Source organism: Notolepis coatsorum, assembly GCF_963971535.1.
Source record: "Notolepis coatsorum genome assembly, chromosome: 5".
In the NCBI taxonomy this organism is placed as follows: domain Eukaryota; kingdom Metazoa; phylum Chordata; class Actinopteri; order Aulopiformes; family Paralepididae; genus Notolepis; species Notolepis coatsorum.
In genome coordinates, this window is record NC_140169.1 from 36,849,033 (window position 1) to 36,867,063 (window position 18,031).

At 44.0% G+C, this 18,031-nt stretch overlaps 1 protein-coding gene across 1 annotated transcript in view; it reads left to right on the forward strand.

Annotated features, from left to right (window-relative positions):
- The window catches only part of LOC311228150 (transmembrane protein 198-like), a gene marked incomplete at both ends in the record, with an annotated part of 97,718 nt that overhangs the window by 8,948 nt on the left and 70,739 nt on the right, over positions 1-18,031 (forward strand). Inside the window, one exon of the mRNA XM_084314064.1 lies at positions 8,477-8,763. Within this exon, the coding sequence (XP_084170190.1) occupies positions 8,477-8,763 (287 nt within the window). The remainder of the gene's footprint in view (positions 1-8,476; positions 8,764-18,031) is intronic.

Here is an 18,031-nt window from a genome sequence, read left to right on the forward strand (position 1 = left end):
AGGCTGAGAGGGAGACAGAGTAGGGGAGACACAGAGAGAAGGTTTGTTATTGAGACAGTAGGAAGGCTGTGAGGGAGACAGAGTAGGAGAGACACAGGAGTGAAGGTTCTTTATTGAGACAGCAGGAAGGCTGAGAGGCATTTACATTTACATTTAGTCATTTAGCTGACGCCTTTATCCAAAGCGACTTACAAGTTCTGTACGACAAGCCATCAGGAAGGGCACAACTCTATCAGCTGAGCAACAATGTGTTGAGTGCTACTGTGTAGGTTAGTTTATTAGGACAAGTGCATGACAGTACGGTTAGTTAGGGTTAGGGCTTTTTTTTTTTTTTTTTTTGGATAATAGTTGAAGAAGTGCGTCTTTAGTCGACGGCGAAAGATTGGACGTGTTTCGGCTGTCCTAACTGGGGTGGGTAGTTCATTCCACCATTGTGGGGCAAGGACTGAGAATAGGCGATTTCTCTTTGATGACCCTCCCGGAGCTTGGATAGGAGTAGGTCTGAGGCGGCCAGAAGATGCAGAGCGTAGGGGTCTTGAGGGTGTGTAGGTAGAGACCATTGACCGGAGGTAGGCGGGAGCGGTTCCCTTTGCCGCATGGTATGCTAGGTCGAGGGCCTTGAAGCGGATTCGTGCAGCAATGGGGAGCCAGTGCAGGTCCCTAAGAAGTGGGGTGACATGGGCCGACTTCGGTAGGTTTGAGATCAGGCGGGCCGCTGCGTTCTGAATGAGTTGAAGAGGCTTAGTGGCAGTGGCCGGGAGGCCAGCGAGCAGTGCGTTGCAGTAGTCGAGGCGGGAGATGACTGTTGACAGAGTATTGATTGATTGATTGATTGAAAACTTTATTAACAGATTGCAGAATGGGTACAATACAGTACAGCTCAATACACACAATTGTTAAGGGGATGCAGACCAGAGAAAGACTTTCGTCTTGTTTACATCAGGGTCCCCCATTTTCAATTCATCAGGACATATATGACATACATGACATACAGATAGTCAGTACTGCTACATCTATACATTTATGACATACCAGATTTGCAAATACAGTACTGTTTGTGATACAGAAGGAGTCAGGAAAAGGGAGTATATACATTTGACGTCGAAACTGTACATTGGAGGAGGTTACACTGGGATATTGACAACCATACTGGGTAATCTACATTGGAGGTGGTTGGGGGGGGGGGGGGCACACTGTATAAACAAGCAAAACTGTACATTGAGGGGGGGGGGGAGACACTGTACAAACAAACAAAATTGTACAGGTACATTGGACTATTGACAAAATCATACTAGGTAAATGACTGTACATTGGAGGGGGTTGGGTTAGGATATTTACAGGGGCCAGTGTTGAATTGCAGTATCCCGTAGGTGTCCCTTGAGAGAGGTTTTGAAAGTGGGTAGTGATCCACATTCCTTTACAGCTTTGGGTAGGGCGTTCCACATTGATGTGGCATAATTGCGAAACGTGTTTAGTCCCTTATTTGAGCCGAATCTGGGTTTAACATGATTTGTGGAGCTCCCTCTGGTGTTGTGATCGTGGTATTCACTGACCTTTGGGAAGTATTTTGACATGTACATGGGTACCTTGGTCATGTAGTGTATCTTGTAGACCAGGCCCATTGCAAGTTGCTGTACTCTGTCGTCTACTCTAAGCCATCCTAGGTTGTCAAAGTGGGCAGGGGTGAGGTGGGTTCTAGGAGTAAGGTCAAGCAGTAGTCTGACCAGTTTGTTTTGAGATGTTTGTAATTTTGTTTTTAGCGCCTTTGAGGTGCTTTGGTACCATGAGGTGCAAGCATAGTCGTAGTACCCCTGAATGAGTGCTCCTGCCAGAGTCTTCAGGGTATTCTTGTTTACCAGAGAGGAGATCCGGTACAAGAATCGAGTTCGTTGGTTGACTTTTTTTATTACATTGGATGCCATTTTGTCACAGGAGAGATTAGCCTCTAGGATGGAACCCAGGTAGGTAATTTCATCTTTCCTTGTGACAATATTGTCACCCACTGTAACTGAGAAGCCGTCGGTCTTGCTGAGTTTGTTATTTGAACCGAAGAGAATGGACTCTGTTTTGCCCATGTGTAATGATAGTTTGTTATCAGCGAGCCATATGCAGATTCTGCCTAGTTCCGAGCTGAGGGTTTTTTCAACCTGTAACTTGTTCTTGTCAGAGACCAGCAGGGCTGAGTCGTCCGCAAACAGGAACAAGTTGCAGTCACAAGCTGACGACATGTCATTTGCATAAATTAGGAACAGTAGCGGTCCTAGTATGCTTCCTTGTGGAACACCACAGCTCACTGTGAGGGGGGGGGATAGGGTACCGTTTACCTCCACCATCTGTTCCCTCCCCTCAAGGTAGGATTGCATCCAGCTCACTGATAGACTATCAAAACCAATTGCTTTTAGCTTGTCAATCAGAATGGAGTGATTGACCGTGTCAAAGGCCTTTTGTAGGTCCAGCATGACCACCTCTTGTTTGATGTGGTCATTCAAATAGAGAAGGCATGTGTCAGTGGAGTGGGATGTTCTGAAGCCAGATTGGAATTCGTAGATTAGATTTTTTTCCGCTAGGTACTTTTCGACCTGTTCGTAAACAATTTTTTCCATGACTTTCGAGATGGAGGTGAGAATAGAAACAGGGCGGTAGTTGCCTGGGTCTAATTTGCTGCCCTTTTTGTGCAGAGGGGTCACCCTCGCAATTTTGAAGTCCTTGGGGACGTGTCCCTGTTTTATGGAGAGGTTTATTATGTGTGTGATGATTTGGGTGATGGCGGCTGCTGAGTCTCTGAGGAATTTGGAGGGGATGTTGTCATGGCCAGTGGCCTTGTTAGGTTGGAGGGCGCTCAGTTTATTGAGTACCTCATCTGTTGTTACCATTTCCAGCTTGAAGTCGTCCTTGCGGACCCCTAGGTTTTTGTAGTAAGCTACTATGTGTTCTACCCCATAAAGCCCTGAGTGGGAGGGTAGTTTGTTTACCAGTGTTGTGGCTATGTTTGTGAAGAAAATGTTTAAGTAATTGGCTACATCCAGCTTGTCTGTGATGAGCGTGTTGTCCGTTTTTATGTTTATGTTTGAGAATCTGGTTTTAAGTTTTTTACTGCATCCTAGTTGATTATTGAGTAATTTCCAAAGTTCACGTGGTTTGTTTTTGTTTTCCTCAGTTTTGTCATTGATGAAATTCTTTTTTGCAGTTTTGATCATGGAGTTTACGTCGTTTCTTAGTCTGTTTCTTTCTAGTTTGAGTTCAGTCACGTGGGCTTGGAGTTCACTGCTCGTGCTTTTAGTAAGCTTTGACTGACTTTTACGAAACTCAGAGCATTTTTTGTCTCTGGTTTTCAAAGCGGCCAGTATTTCGGAGTGCATCCACGGCTCAGCGCGATTTTTTACCCTGGTGGTTCTTAGGGGGGCCATGTCGTTTAGTATTGTTGAGAATAGGGGGAGACACCAGGGCGGAATAGGGGAGACACCAGGCCATGTGTCCTCACGGCTGTGGTAAAGGTCGGTCTGTAGGGGATATAATGCTGCTTAGAGTTCAGTCACATTATCACATAATTGCAGATACTATATCTGTGCAATGTATAGTCTAATTTGGCCTGTAATGTTTATGCTGCTTACATCGCACCCGATTCACTATCAGTTGAGATGTCAGTACAATCATCTTCTCATACTCACTTCCTGGTGAGAGAGCGCATGCTGTAATGTACAGCATGTCCAGGCAGCAGAGACCATGTGCTGAGATGAAACAGTGAGACACTGTCTGGGTGCGATAGCCCGGGCAGTAATTGGTCCAGTTTAATGTAACGGCATCCTCCCTCGCGGTGTCCAAGCAGTTTGTCTTCCGTGAGTGTTTGCGGTTGCAATGTGAAGAAGACCATGGTCCACAGGAGTGACTGGTGCAGTGGTTCCTCTGGTAGTTTTCACAGCGGCAGTGTTCGTTTTAGTCGGGGGGAAACTGAGCTCTGCTGCCAGGCCTACTGTTTATCAGAGCACCTGTGTGAGTGAGTCACCTCTGCACTTGACACTTGACCACCATATTCGACCTGCAGGGACCAGTTGCAGTGGCGGCCGGTGGGTACTTCGCCACTAGGGGCGCTATACCAAATATTTTGCAAACATGTACAGTACAGTACTGTACCACGCAAGACTCATGGCAAGACGTGAGCGATTCGACTCACGCTCACGGCAATGAATCGGCTCTTATGAACGAGTCGCTCAGCTGTTACTACAACAACACACAACCAGTCAAATAAAGTATAGTCTAGACTCTAACACAGGCAGATCTCTCCCTCTCTCCTTCTCTCTCTCACACACAGCGCGACGTGGAATCGATTCGTTACACAATCAGACCTATTATATACCAAGAATAACTTCAGTATGAGTACAGGGCTGTACACATATTTTGCATATTGTTAAACGAGCCAAGGCTAGCTATTAAACTATCGATATGAATCGAAAATCTGGGACCCTGATGTAAACAAGACAAACGTCTTTCTCTGGTCTGCATCCCCTTAACAATTGTGTGTATTGAGCCGTACTGTATTGTACCCATTCTGCAATCTGTTAATAAAGTTCTCATTCATTCATTCATTCAAACATAGACGATATTGAACAAGCCATAATCCACGTATTTTCAATCCGAGAGAGCTGCAGTAGTTAAATCAATGAGCCATCGACATAGTCAGTGTGGTAAGTAACGTTATTATTGCATCCAAGATTGATACACGGCTGGCTAGGCAGTTGGTAGTCATAGTCTTGTGTTATAAAATAAATAAACAATCAGCAATGTCTCGCTTCATGAATGGCCAGCAGTAGTACTGCTCCTAAAAAAAACTATTTACAAACGTTAACGTTAAGCACAGAGAGAGAGAGAGAGAGAGAGAGAGAGAGAGAGAGAGAGAGAGAGAGAAACTCACTGTTTAGTTGAAACGTCCAGGGCAGGAGAGCTTGATAAACGTGTATAATCCGCCATATAGCTTGTTAGCCAAGTGTTAGCTGAGCTCGTTAGCACAACACTCAACAAGTACATTCCTTTGTCCATTTCCGCTCGAACAGACTGCAAACTACCTGGCGTTCTATCGCCATGCTCTAAGACAAACTCTAACCTTAACCAACTTTGAAAGAGTGCCTAAGCTTAACAGTCTAAAGAACTTGCAGTCACGGCACGCTAAGACAAACAACCTAGCCCAACCTAGGAACCAAGCTAGAAGCTAGAATTGGAACATTAGAAATTGGATTCGGCCAATCAGAGATCGTCTCTGTGAAATTCTGCCATGGAAAAAAATACTGGCGTCGGCCAATCAGAGAGCGTCTCCGCGAAATGCGGCTATGGAAATTCTTCACGGAAGTTCACGCTGCTGCCTAGACCGCTTCAAATCGCGCTCGGATTCCAACATAATAGTCATATTTCAACGCACAACGCCGTATGCACTGATTGGCTGTGACGGAGACAGCGATCAAACTGTGACGCGCACTCAGAGCGCTATCGCTTCTAGCCCGGGCGAGAAATACGAAAAAATAAAAAAAAACGTCACTTCCTGCTCATGAAAACGATGTTTTTTTAATTTAGATAATAACGTTATATTGTGCATTGGAAATACAAACATACTTAAAATGAGTAAATATTATTCATTTTAAACATGTTTATATTATTTATAGGGCTATAAAACACAAAAACGTAAAAAAGTTTTATTGTCTTCTTCTCTGATTTAACAGCAGCTGGCCAGCAGGTGGGTCGGCGCCCTGGCGCCCCTAGTGGCGAGCCGCCACTGACCAGTTGGCTCGTCAATGGGACAAGCCGATTGGGGAAATTAATGGGATGTCTCTTGTGTCTTTTAGTTGTGTTTTTTTTCATACATTTATTTGACTTGTACCTCAACATCGTTTGAAGATGCAGGCCAAGCCCCTCAGTGACTCCAGATTGAAGGTTCCCTCCAGCTGCATTTAATCCTTAAAACATGTTCTATATTGAATAACAATTTGTATAAATGTGTTTTTCCACCAAATTGTTCAATAAACTACCTTTACCCTCATTAAGAATGCAAGGATCTATGAACATGCAAATTGGCAATAATCACCCAATGATATTTACCAGAAATTCCAAGTAGGCAGCTCATATTCTTTCAAGACATGTCAATATCTACTCAGCTTTCTGTGTAGCTGAAGCTAAAGGTCAAGTAACCACATATTATACCATGATATGTTCAACCTATTAGTGACATTACACATACAACTCAGATCTCAGGGAAGTACAGAGAAGCTATCCCTTAACAGCGGAATAATGAGAAGGTTCTTTATTAGGACAGTAGGAAGGCTGAAAGGGAGACAGATGAGAGGAGGTTATTTATTAGGACAGTAGAAAGACTGAAAGGGAGCCAGAGGAGAGGAGGTTCTTTATTAGGACAGTAGAAAGGCTGAAAGGGAGACAGAGGAGAGGAGGTTCTTTATTAGGACAGTAGACATGCTGAAAGGGAGACAGAGGAGAGACGGTTCTTTATTAGGACAGTAGGAAGGCTGAAAGGGAAACAGAGGATATATGGTTATTTATTAGGACAGTAGGAATGCTGAAAGGGAGCCAGAGGAGAGATGGTTCTTTATTGAGACAGTAAAAAGGCTAGAAGGGAGACATACGAGATATGGTTCTTTATTGGGACAGTAGAAAGGCTGAAAGGGAGCCAGAGGAGAGATGGTTCTTTATTAGGACAGTTGGAAGGCTGAAAGGGAGACAGAGGAGAGACAGTTGTTTATTCGGACAGTAGGAAGGCTGAGAGGGAAGCAGAGGAGAGAAGATTCTTTATTGATATAGTAGGAAGGCACATTTTAGGGAAGTGGCCTTTTTATCCCAATTTTTTTTTAATTTTTTTTTTAAGTTTAAGTCAGTGATAAACGTGTCTTTCAAGGATAAGTGAGCTCCTGCACTGATTATTATAGTTCAATATTCAATATTTGATCACCAAAACCCCCCAAAAACAATTTTTTCTACCCCCCCCCCCCCCACCCAAAAAGGGCCCCCAAAAATCAGGCTTGCGGCACACACGCTCGCTTCGCACGCGCACAGGCCCAGTGCCCTTTTCAGCCTTTGAGCACCTGCCCCTCTAAAGTCCTGTGCACGTCCCTGGGTTTGAACACACTGAAGTAAAAGTTTTGTGTACTCACATTTCTGTTTACTTGTTGCCAGATGCCTGTCTTTAAGTTCCAGCTGAGAGATAGGAGCTGTCCAAAGTTTATAACAATCCCACAGAAAATTAGTGTTTTACAAAGGATTTTGTAATGTGTGTAGCCTACCGGCGTTAATTCGGCAAGATTATCCAAAATGGCCGTCCACTTCCATTGATTCCGAGGCTCTAGTCAAAACAAACTACTTCCCTGGCTTCTTTTATCCCTTTCTCGTTGCGATCAGCCCCCACATTGGATAGCGTTGGCTCCAGAATTTCATTGGCTACAAAGGTGGTCAATCATCTTTGCCATCAGCAGTGACTGGTCCGTTCAGGGTCGTCCGGTGCTTAAGTGGTTAAGACATTTAAGTTTTAGGGCTCAGGTTGATCCATTGTCTGTCATTAAGTATCCATTTGTTTATGGATTATTATTCCACTTTAGGAACTGAAAGATACGTCACCGTCTGTTAGCAAACCTGTTGTTTCTACGTTAACTAGATTCTGATTCAAAACAAACCAAGGGACAGTAATACTGTACCTTCTGTCTGTTTTATCTCCGTCATTTTGTGATAATAATTAACAACTCACATTTACCTGTTAGCTAATGTTGATTGTTGTATCAAGAGCTCACTCAGCAAACTAGAGAATGGAAATGTGTACTTAGAATGAACCATCAATAATCACTCTATTCTCTCCATTCCTCCATGCCTCCCTCACTCTCCATCATCTCTCTCTCCCTCCATCTCTCCCCCTCTTTCACTCTCTCTCTGTCTCTTCCTCCATCTCTCTCTATCTCTCTCTCCCTCCCGTTGTCTCTCTCTCAGTCCTCCCTTCTGCCTGTTTGTTTCTCAATCTTTCTCTCACTCTATTTTGTCTTCTGTCTTACTATTTCACTTCATGACTATGTCACTCTCAGTATTGCCACATCTCTCTCCTCATCCCTCTTTCACTCTCTGCTCTCTCTTCACGTTGTCTCTCTCCTTTCACTCTCTCTGTCTCTATCTGTCTCTTTTTTTCTCTCTCTCCACTATTTCTCTCACCCTATCTCTCTCTCTCTCTCTCTCTCTCTCTCTCTCTCTCTCTCTCTCTCTCTCTCTCTCTCTCTCTCTCTCTCTCTCTCTGTCTCTCTCTCTCTCTCTCACTGTGTCTATTTATCCTTCTTTCTATCTCTGTATATTAGAGATCTTGGTTACATTTGAAAAAGACATGCAACATCACTTAATATGGACTGTATTGATCTATTTGTGACGTGAAATCACACGATCGGGCTCAAGAGGTTAAGACTTCCACTGGAACTCAACATTCTCCATCTCTTTGTCTCTCTCTCAGGTCTCTCAAGGGACTCCTCCCCTTGAGACCAGCTGACCCCGCCCACCCTAATCACCCCTCCCCTTCCTCCCCCTCCTCCTCTGAAACCCTGCCAACCTCCCCACACCCTGTAACCATGACGTCCACCGGTCACCTGCTGCCGTTTAAGCTGGCTCCTCCTCCTGGACTGCTGGGCGGGGCCGAGGGGGGTCTGCGGTGCGACCAGGAGATTGAGCGGCGCTACGAAATCGTTCCCTCCGTCGTCTGCTCCATGTGCTGCCTGTTTGGGATCATCTACTGCTTCTTCGGTAAGTCATGCTGGGAAAGAGTTAAAGTGCTGTAAGTGGTATTTTTTGTTAAATAGTTAACCTCTTACGCATCACCCCCAAAACGGGGACATTTTAGTTTTTGACGACTGCATAGGCTACTCTTTTTGCAAAACTTAGCTTTATACTTTATACTTATAGCACATGCATGAGCCTGGTCTCTTTTGAAAGCATTCTGAAGTTACTAGAGCAAAAAAGAAGAATAACTTTGAGTGCTAATGAAATAGAGTAACAGAGGTTTGAACACGTGGAAGTAAAAGTTGTTTGTACTCACATTTCTGTTTAGTGGTTGCCAGATTCCTGTTTTTAAGTTCCAGCATAGAGGTATGAGCTGGAAAACATTGTGGTTCCATAGCCTGAAGTCTTATGTAGTACAGGTCCACATTTAATAAAAATCCATTAAAAAAGAAGTGCTTGAGAAAGGTTTTGGTAAAATGTGTACCGGTAAAAAAAGTGTGATTTTCCAAGATGGCCGTCCACTTCAATTCATTCTCGAGTCACAACAACGGACTTCTTCGTCAACTTTCACCACCTTCCTCCACTCTCACCCGCTCGGCTGCAGTCTCTTTCGGAGCGGACACTCGTTGGCTACAATGGTGATCAATCAATTTCGCCATCAGCGGTGATTGGTCAGTTCTAGACTGTTCAGAACTGGACGTGGTAATTTGACTGAGCGGCCTGTCAAATGACACTCGCCGGATATATCGTCATGTAACTCGAGATCTGAAGCACGCAGCTGGTTGAGTCTGGTGGCGATCGAAAGGCGGCAAATTCAACTTTCGAATGGTGCATTGGATGAACCTCTACAAATGCAGCCCGACCTGGTAGACGAGCATAACGTTGCAACACTTTGCGCTCGTCTGTCGGCTCCGGGCTGCGCTTCTCCAAATCATTCAATACATTGTTGGAAAGTTAAACTTCCCGCCGTTCGATCATTTTAACCCCTTAACAGTCCTGCAAATTTTGCAAAACACGCCTGATGATTGCATACCTAAAGTAATTTGCGATTTATTATACTTTATACTTATAGCACATGCATGAGTCTGGTCTCTTTTGAAAGGTAACATTCTGAAGTTGCTTACACAATAGAAAATCACTTTGAGTGCTAATGTATTAGAAAAACAGATGTTTGGCGGTTAGGTGGCGTAGCGGAGATTGCGTTCGTCACCAACCCCGAAGCTGTGAGCTGGATTCGCCTGTTCGAATCCAGCTCACAGCTCCGGGGTTGTCACCAGCTTGGCTGGCCGTTCACACTAATACAATTGGCAGTATTAGAGGGTGGGAGAAGCTGGCGGGGTGGATCCGGGTCGTTGTAAACAGCGACTCCTACAGTTCGGTCGGGGCGCCTGCTAAGCGCGGATAGGACCTAAGTGGGATAGTGTGATCCTTCCACACGCTACGCCCTCTCAGGGAGGATCCGCGCTGCCAGGTGAAAAGAAGCGTTTGATTGGCTGGACGTGTGTCGGAGGAAGCACGTGATAGCCTCCACTCTCCCAGACCGACTGTGGGGGGTAAGTGCGCAGCGACCAGGAAGGGATTGGGAATTGGCATACGACTAACATTGGGATGGGAGAAAAATCTGAGGAAAATGGAGGGGGAAAAAGATATATAAAAAAAAAAAAAATAATTTTTTGAACACACTGAAATAAAATATTTGCTCCTTACTTTTGTGTTGACTTGTTGCTAGATGCTTGTTATTGGGTTCCAGCTGAGAGGTAGGAGCTGGAAAACATAACGGTTCCATAGCCTGAAGTCTTATGTAGTACAGGTCCAAGGTTTATAAAAATCCAACAGAAAATGTGTGTTTAACAAAGGTTTTTGTAATGTGTGTACCGCAATAACTCAGTGTGATTATCCAAAATGGCCATCCACTTCCATGGGTAGGCGGGGTGGGGGTAACTGTACATTGGATTATCGATGAAACCTTACTTGGTTCCAAGAAGAGGGTCTTGTGTATTACTGGGCTAGGACATTTACTGTACATTGGAGTACAGTTTCGAATTGTCTCCTGTAGGTACTCCTTGAGAGTGGTTTTGAAAGTGGGTAGTGATTCACATTCCTTTACAGCTGTGGGTAGGGCGTTCCACATTGATGTGGCATAATTGCTAAACATGTTTAGTCCCTTGTTTGAGCCGAATCTGGGTTTAACATGATTTGTGGAGCTCCCTCTGGTGTTGTGGTCATGGTATTCACTGACCTTTGGGAAGTATTTTGACATGTACATGGGTACCTTGGTCGTGTAGTGTATCTTGTAGACCAGGCCCATTGCAAGTTGCTGTACTCTGTCGTCTATGCTAAGCCATCCTAGGTTGTCAAAGTGGTCAGGGGTGAGGTGGGTTCTAGGAGTAAGGTCAAGCAGTAGTCTGACCAGTTTGTTTTGTGATGTTTGTAATTTAGTTTTTAGCGCCTTTGAGGTGCTTTGGTACCATGAGGTGCAAGCATAGTCGTAGTACCCTTGAATGAGTGCTCCTGCCAGTCTTCAGGGTATTCTTGTTTACCAGAGAGGAGATCCGGTACAAGAATCTAGTTCGTTGGTTGACTTTTTTTGTATTACATTGGATGCCATTTTGTCACAGGAAAGATTTTCCTCTAGGATGGAACCTAGGTATGTAATTTCATCTTTCCTTGTGACAATATTGTCACCCACTGTAACTGAGAAGCCGTCGGTCTTGCTGAGTTTGTTATTTGAACCGAAGAGAATGGACTCTGTTTTACCCAGGTGTAATGATAGTTTGTTGTCAGCGAGCCAGGTGCAGATTTTGCCTAGTTCCGAGCTGAGGGTTTTTTCAACCTGTAACTTGTTCTTGTCAGAGACCAGCAGGGCTGAGTCATCCACGAACAGGAACAAGTTGCAGTCACAAGCTGACGACATGTCATTTGCATAAATTAGGAACAGTAGCGGCCCTAGTATGCTTCCTTGTGGAACACCACAGCTCACTGGGAGGGGGGGGATAGGGTACCGTTTACCTCCACCATCTGTTCTCTCCCCTCCAGGTACTGATGAAGCCATGAATTGTCATTGGAACACTGTTTGGGGACCGTTTGGGCACCGTATTAACGGTAACAATGACCAGGGCCCTATTCCCCGTACCTGGTTCAACTAAGTCGATCAAGATGTCATTATCCAGATTCAGTTAACCCGATGTTTGAAGCCGGGATTTTCCTGTTCCTCGAAGGTGGATTCAGTCTTGTTAACTCAAGCCAGACTTGAGACCCAGGATAAGTGCGCGCGGCCGCTCCAGTTGAAAAGCCAGCACGTATCGATAGCAGAGATCCTGATTCTCTAGCGGCATTGATTGATTAATTGATTTAAAACTTTATTAACATATTGCAGTACGGCTCAATCGCCTCGCCGACAAGTTAAATGCGTTATCTATAGGCTAATTTTAAGTCCCTCATTACCTCAATCAATCAGATTATATTTCTTTAAACTTGCCTGCTGGATTGAATAATCAAATGAGATCTTGCTAGCGAAAATAATTAGTTAAACTATTATACAGTATAACGATACGGCTCTCTTCCCATTGATTGATGTATGGTCGATATTTTACTTATCTCCACTGTGGTGTAACGGGTTCTTCTTTTGACTTTCACGCAGACGACCGGGGTTCGAAACCTAGTCTTTCCCTTCTTTTTGCGATGTAGGAATAATTCAATTTGGTGCACGTTGAGAGCTATATAAAGAATGACATCCTCAATGCATGTAGATTTATAATATTTTAACTTAAAACTAGGCTACTTTGGCGTATAATCATTAATATTATATTCCAAAAAATTATATTGGAAACACGGGGTTTCGAACACCGGTCGCTGGGTTGCCAGGATTGAGCACTACCGCTGCGCCACTGTGCCAGATGGGATAAATTCATTGTTTATACATTAATGAACGAGAGACCCGTGTTTAGAATATTCTTTATTTTGAATGAAGTTTTAACTCTTTATCCTCATTCATTAATGTGACGTCAACGGCTCATTCAATTTCTCAAATCCGTCAAACAGCGCATCTCATCAGACATCTTAATCCCAGTTACAATTAAAATAACCACATAATGTGTACATCGCACCGAGCGAGCGCCACGGTATATATAACGTGCATTATTTAGGACAAAGTGAATTTAGTATCAGCATTTTGGGTCTATTTTACATTTCAAAAGCCCCCTCTGGAAGAATGGAGCACAAAAACGTAATTCAGATATAATATATAATGCAGATCGTAGACTGTGGGAATAATTTCAGGAAACGAGCTGTCACTTTCTTTGCGGGGGCGTGGCTGTGCTTCATCCGGCTAACTTGAACTTAAACTCTGCTTTCGACCAGGCTCAAACTTTTGGATCTGTTGTCATGGTGATTTGGACAATCCAGGTACGGGGAACCGGAAAGTCCGGCTTAAGTCAGACTTAACCGAAAGTTATCCGGCTAACTCAGTTATCCAGGTACGGGGAACGGGGCCCAGCAGGGGCGCTCGAATACAGCTGGTGACAACGTGCCCGACGTGCCTGCTCTCTGTTCATTCAGGAGGAGCTCCGCCCTCGACAAAGGGAGAGAGAGGCAGAGAGAGAATGAGGGCGAATGGACAAAATGCACTGCAATGTTGTGTTCTGACCACATGTTTTGGATTGCAGGTTTGGGGGCCACCACAAATAAGTCTGTTTGAGAGAGAGGGTCTTTATTACTCATACTTCCTAAGCCTAGTGTCTCTCCTTCTCTATATCTCTCTGTATGTCTGTCTGTCTGTCTGTCTCCCACTCTCTCTCTTTCTCTGTGGTTCTCTCTCTCTCTCTCTCTCTCTCTCTCTCTCTCTCTCTCTCTCTCTCTCTCTCTCTCTCTCTCTCTCTCTCTCTCTCTCTCTCTCTCTCTCTCTCTCTCTCTCTCTCTCTCTCTCTCTCTCTCTCTCTCTCTCTCTCACTCACTCCTACCCTCCCTTCATTTTCGCTATTTGTAGAGTGGACGCCCCCTACTCCTTATGAATCATACAGTATCTCTGGAACCTCTGTTTTACTTCCATGATACACAGAGGAACAAGCAGAAGATAAACGCAGGGTCTGTCAACACATGGTCACATCCTCCATCCTGTATTGGTTCTATAGTGGTAGCCATGGTAGAATCAAGAATCAAGAATCAAGAGGTTTATTTGAAGTCCTCCATCCTGCATTAGTAGTAGCCATGGTAGAAGTCCTCCATCCTGCATTAGTACTATTGTGGTAGCCATGTTAGAAGTCCTCCATCCTGCATTAGTACTATTGTGGTAGCCATGTTAGAAGTCCTCCATCCTGCATTAGTACTATAGTGGTAGCCATGTTAGAAGTCCTCCATCCTCCATCCTCTATTAGTATTAAGATAAGATAAGATAAGATATTCCTTTATTGATCCCCTTGGGGAAATTCAGGCATCATAGCAGCATGGGGGGGGGGGGTACAGGTAGTAAAAACAACACAGTGTACAGGTAGTAAAAACAACACAGGCAGTGTAAACAATTTGGTCAATATGGTCAATATAATTTACTATCTGACTAGCTGAAGAAATATTCACATTATTCACAGTGCCACATAAGGTGCAGTATGCCTAAGGTAGTGTTATAATTTACTATCTACTGAGTATACATTATTCACAGTATCACGGTATCCACTGAATATACATTATTCACAGTATCACAGTATCACAGTATCCACCTAAGGTGCAGTAAGCCTAAGGTAGTGTAGGTTGTCCTCCTTGGGTTCCTATAAGTCCCAGGTCAATGTCTGGTAGCAGTCGCTGTCGCTGCCCCCTGTTGTGGAGCCTGGAGGCTGCTAGTCGCTGCCCACTGTTGTGGAGCCTGATGGCCGCTGGTATGAAGGACTGTCCGAGGCGGTTAGTTGAGTGTCGGGGGGGAATGAGTCTGTGGCTGAACGAGCTTCTCATCTTGACGACACAGTGGTGGTGGGCCTGATCTCTGCCAACGACGAGAGGGCCTACCTGGAAGAGGTCAAGGTCCTGGCGGGATGGTGCCAGGAAAACAGCCTCTCAGCAAAACAAAGGAGATGATTGTGGACTTCAGGAGGTCGGGGGTCAAGGACTACAGCCCCCTCAGCATCGACGGGACACCGGTTGAGAGAGTCAACAGCTTTAAGTACCTCGGAGCCTACATATCCGAGGACTTGACATGGACCACACACATTGACAGTGTTGTGAAGAAGGCACGACAACGCCTCTACTTCCTCAGGCGCCTAAGGAAGTTCCAAGTCAGTCAGAAGATCCTTAAGAACTTCTACTCATGTACAATAGAGAGCATCTTGACCGGCAACATCACCTCCTGGTTTGGGAATAGCACTGCACAAGACCGAAGCAGACTACAAAGAGTGACACGTTCAGCCGAACGCACAATTGGAGGGGGGCTCCCCACCCTCCAGAACATTTACAACAAGCGTTGCAAGGGCAAGGCTAAGAGAATCATTAAAGACTTATGATGAATTGAAAATGGGGGACCCTGGTGGAAACAAGACGAAAGTCTTTCTCTGGTCTGCATCCCCTTAACAATTGTATGTATTGAGATGTACTGTACTGTACCCATTCTGCAATCTGTTAATAAACTTTTCAATCAATTCAATCAATCAAACTCCAGTCACCCGAACAACTGCCTCTTTGAACTGCTGCGGTCAGGCAAGCGATACCGGAGTCTCAAGGCGAGCACAGAAAGACTCAGAAGAAGCTTCTATCCCCAGGCCATCAGGCTGCTAAACGAACAATGAATGAACACTACACAACAACAACCACCAAACGCACATAGCACACACATCCACACGCACACACTCACTTAAACAAACACACTGTAGCACCCACTCCACACACTTTATAGCACACACCCACTTTAAACAAACACACTGTAGCACCCACTCCCCACACTTTATATTTATTGATGAAGGATTGCACTACAACTCGTACACCTTACTGTAAATTGTACCTAAATTGTACCTCATCACATTTCTGCTTTGCACTAGATAGTACTGTACATTAGTACACTGCATAGTATTGTATATTATATGGTAACTCAGAACATTGTACATATGTCTATACCGAACACTGTGACCTCTTTTTCTTCTTCTAAATTACACGTATACTATGTTTGATACTATCTTGTCTAGCACAGTCTCTGGAGCGTAACAGTAAGAAGCATTTTGTATGAAAGTATTCTGTACTTCTGTATGACAACTATTAAAGAAACTTGAAACTTGAACTTGAAACTTGACTAGCTCGTCGTAGAGGGGGTGGTAGGGGTTCTCCATGATGGCAGCCAGCTTCCTTATCATCCCCCTCTCTGCCATCACCTCAAGTCTAGGTAGCTTGACTCCCACCACGGAGCTAGCCTTCCTCACCAGCTTGTTGAGCTTGTTGGTGTCCCTTGAGTTGATGTAGCCTCCCCAGCATGCCACAGCATAGAAGAGGATGCTGGCCACATTACGGTAGTTGCCACTAGTGGTCTGCGAGGGCCTTGAAATGAAGCCTGTGCCCAGCCCTAGCCCGTGAACTTCAGGCCCTGCCCGAAAATAAGCCCGACTGTAAATAATATTTTAAGCCCTAGCCCGCATGAAAACCAGAAAAAATTATTATTATTATTATTATTATTATTATTATTATTATTATTATTATTATTATTATTATTATTATTATTATTATTATTATTATTATTATTATTATTATTATTATTATTATTATTATTATTATTATTATTATTATTATTATTATTATTATTATTATTATTATTATTATTATTATTATTATTATTATTATTCAAATATTTATTTTTTTGTATTTGTTTTAAATATTTGAAACACGGTTTTATATGAACTTAATAAATAAACAAAAACGAAAATGTCCAATAGGTCTAACTAAATAACACATATCACGCTGAAAACTAACAACCATTCTATAGCCTGTTTCGCAAATTCTATTATATAGCAAAATATTAAATAATTTTTTTGTTTTAAATATTCAAGTTTCAAGTTTCAAGTTTCAAGTTTCAAGTTTCTTTAATAGTTGTCATACAGAAGTACAGAATACTTTTGTACAAAATGCTTCTTACTGTTGCGCTCCAGAGACTGTGCATGACAAGATAAGTATGAAATAAAGACATAGTAAAAATTAGAAGTAAAAAAAGAGGTCACAGTGTTCAGTTTAGACATATGTACAATGTTCATAGACGTAGTTACCATACAATATACAATACTGTGCAGTGTACTAATATACAATAATATATAGTGCAAGGCATAAATGGACGAGGTGCAGTTTAGGTACAATTCACAGTAGGTGTACGAGTTGTAGTGCAAATCCTTTATCAATAAATATAAAGTGTAAGTGTGTTTGTGTGATCTAAAGTGTGGAGAGTGGGTGCTGCAGTGTGTTGTTTGTTTGAGTGAGTGTGTGCGTGTGGGTGTGTGTGCTGTGTGCATTTGATGGTTGTTGCATAGTGATTATTGTTCGTTTAGCGATTATTGTTCGTTTAGCAGCCTGATGGCCTGGGGATAGAAGCTCCTTCTGAGTCTTTCTGTGCTCGCCATAAGACTCCGGTATCGCTTGCCTGACGGCAGCAGTTCAAAGAGGCAGTTGTTCGGGTGGCTCGAGTCCTTAATAATTCTCTTAGCCTTCCCCTTGCACCGCTTGTTGTAAATGTTCTGGAGGGTGGGAAGCCCCCCTCTAATTGTGCGTTCGGCTGAACGTGTCACTCTTTGTAGTCTGCTACGGTCTTGTGCAGTGCTATTCCCAAACCAGGAGGTGATGTTGCCGGTCAGGATGCTCTCTATTGTACATGAGTAGAAGTTCCTAAGAATCTTCTGACTGACTTGGAACTTCCTTAGGCGCCTGAGGAAGTAGAGGCGTTGTCGTGCCTTCTTCACAACACTGTCAATGTGTGTGGTCCATGTCAAGTCCTCGGATATGTGGGCTCCGAGGTACTTGAAACTGTTCACTCTCTCAACTGGTGCCCCGTCGATGCTGAGGGGGCTGTAGTCCTTGACCCCCGACCTCCTGAAGTCCACAATCATCTCTTTTGTTTTGCTGACGTTCAGGGAGAGGCAGTTCTCCTGACACCACTGTGACAGGTTCTCTACCTCTTCCAGGTAGGCCCTTTCGTCGTTGGCAGAGATCAGGCCCACCACTACTGTGTCATCAGCAAATTTGATGATGGTGTTGTTGTTCCGCTGTGCTACGCAGTCATGTGTGTACAGGGAGTAGAGGAGGGGGCTCAGAACACAGCCCTGGGGGGCCCCTATGTTGAGCG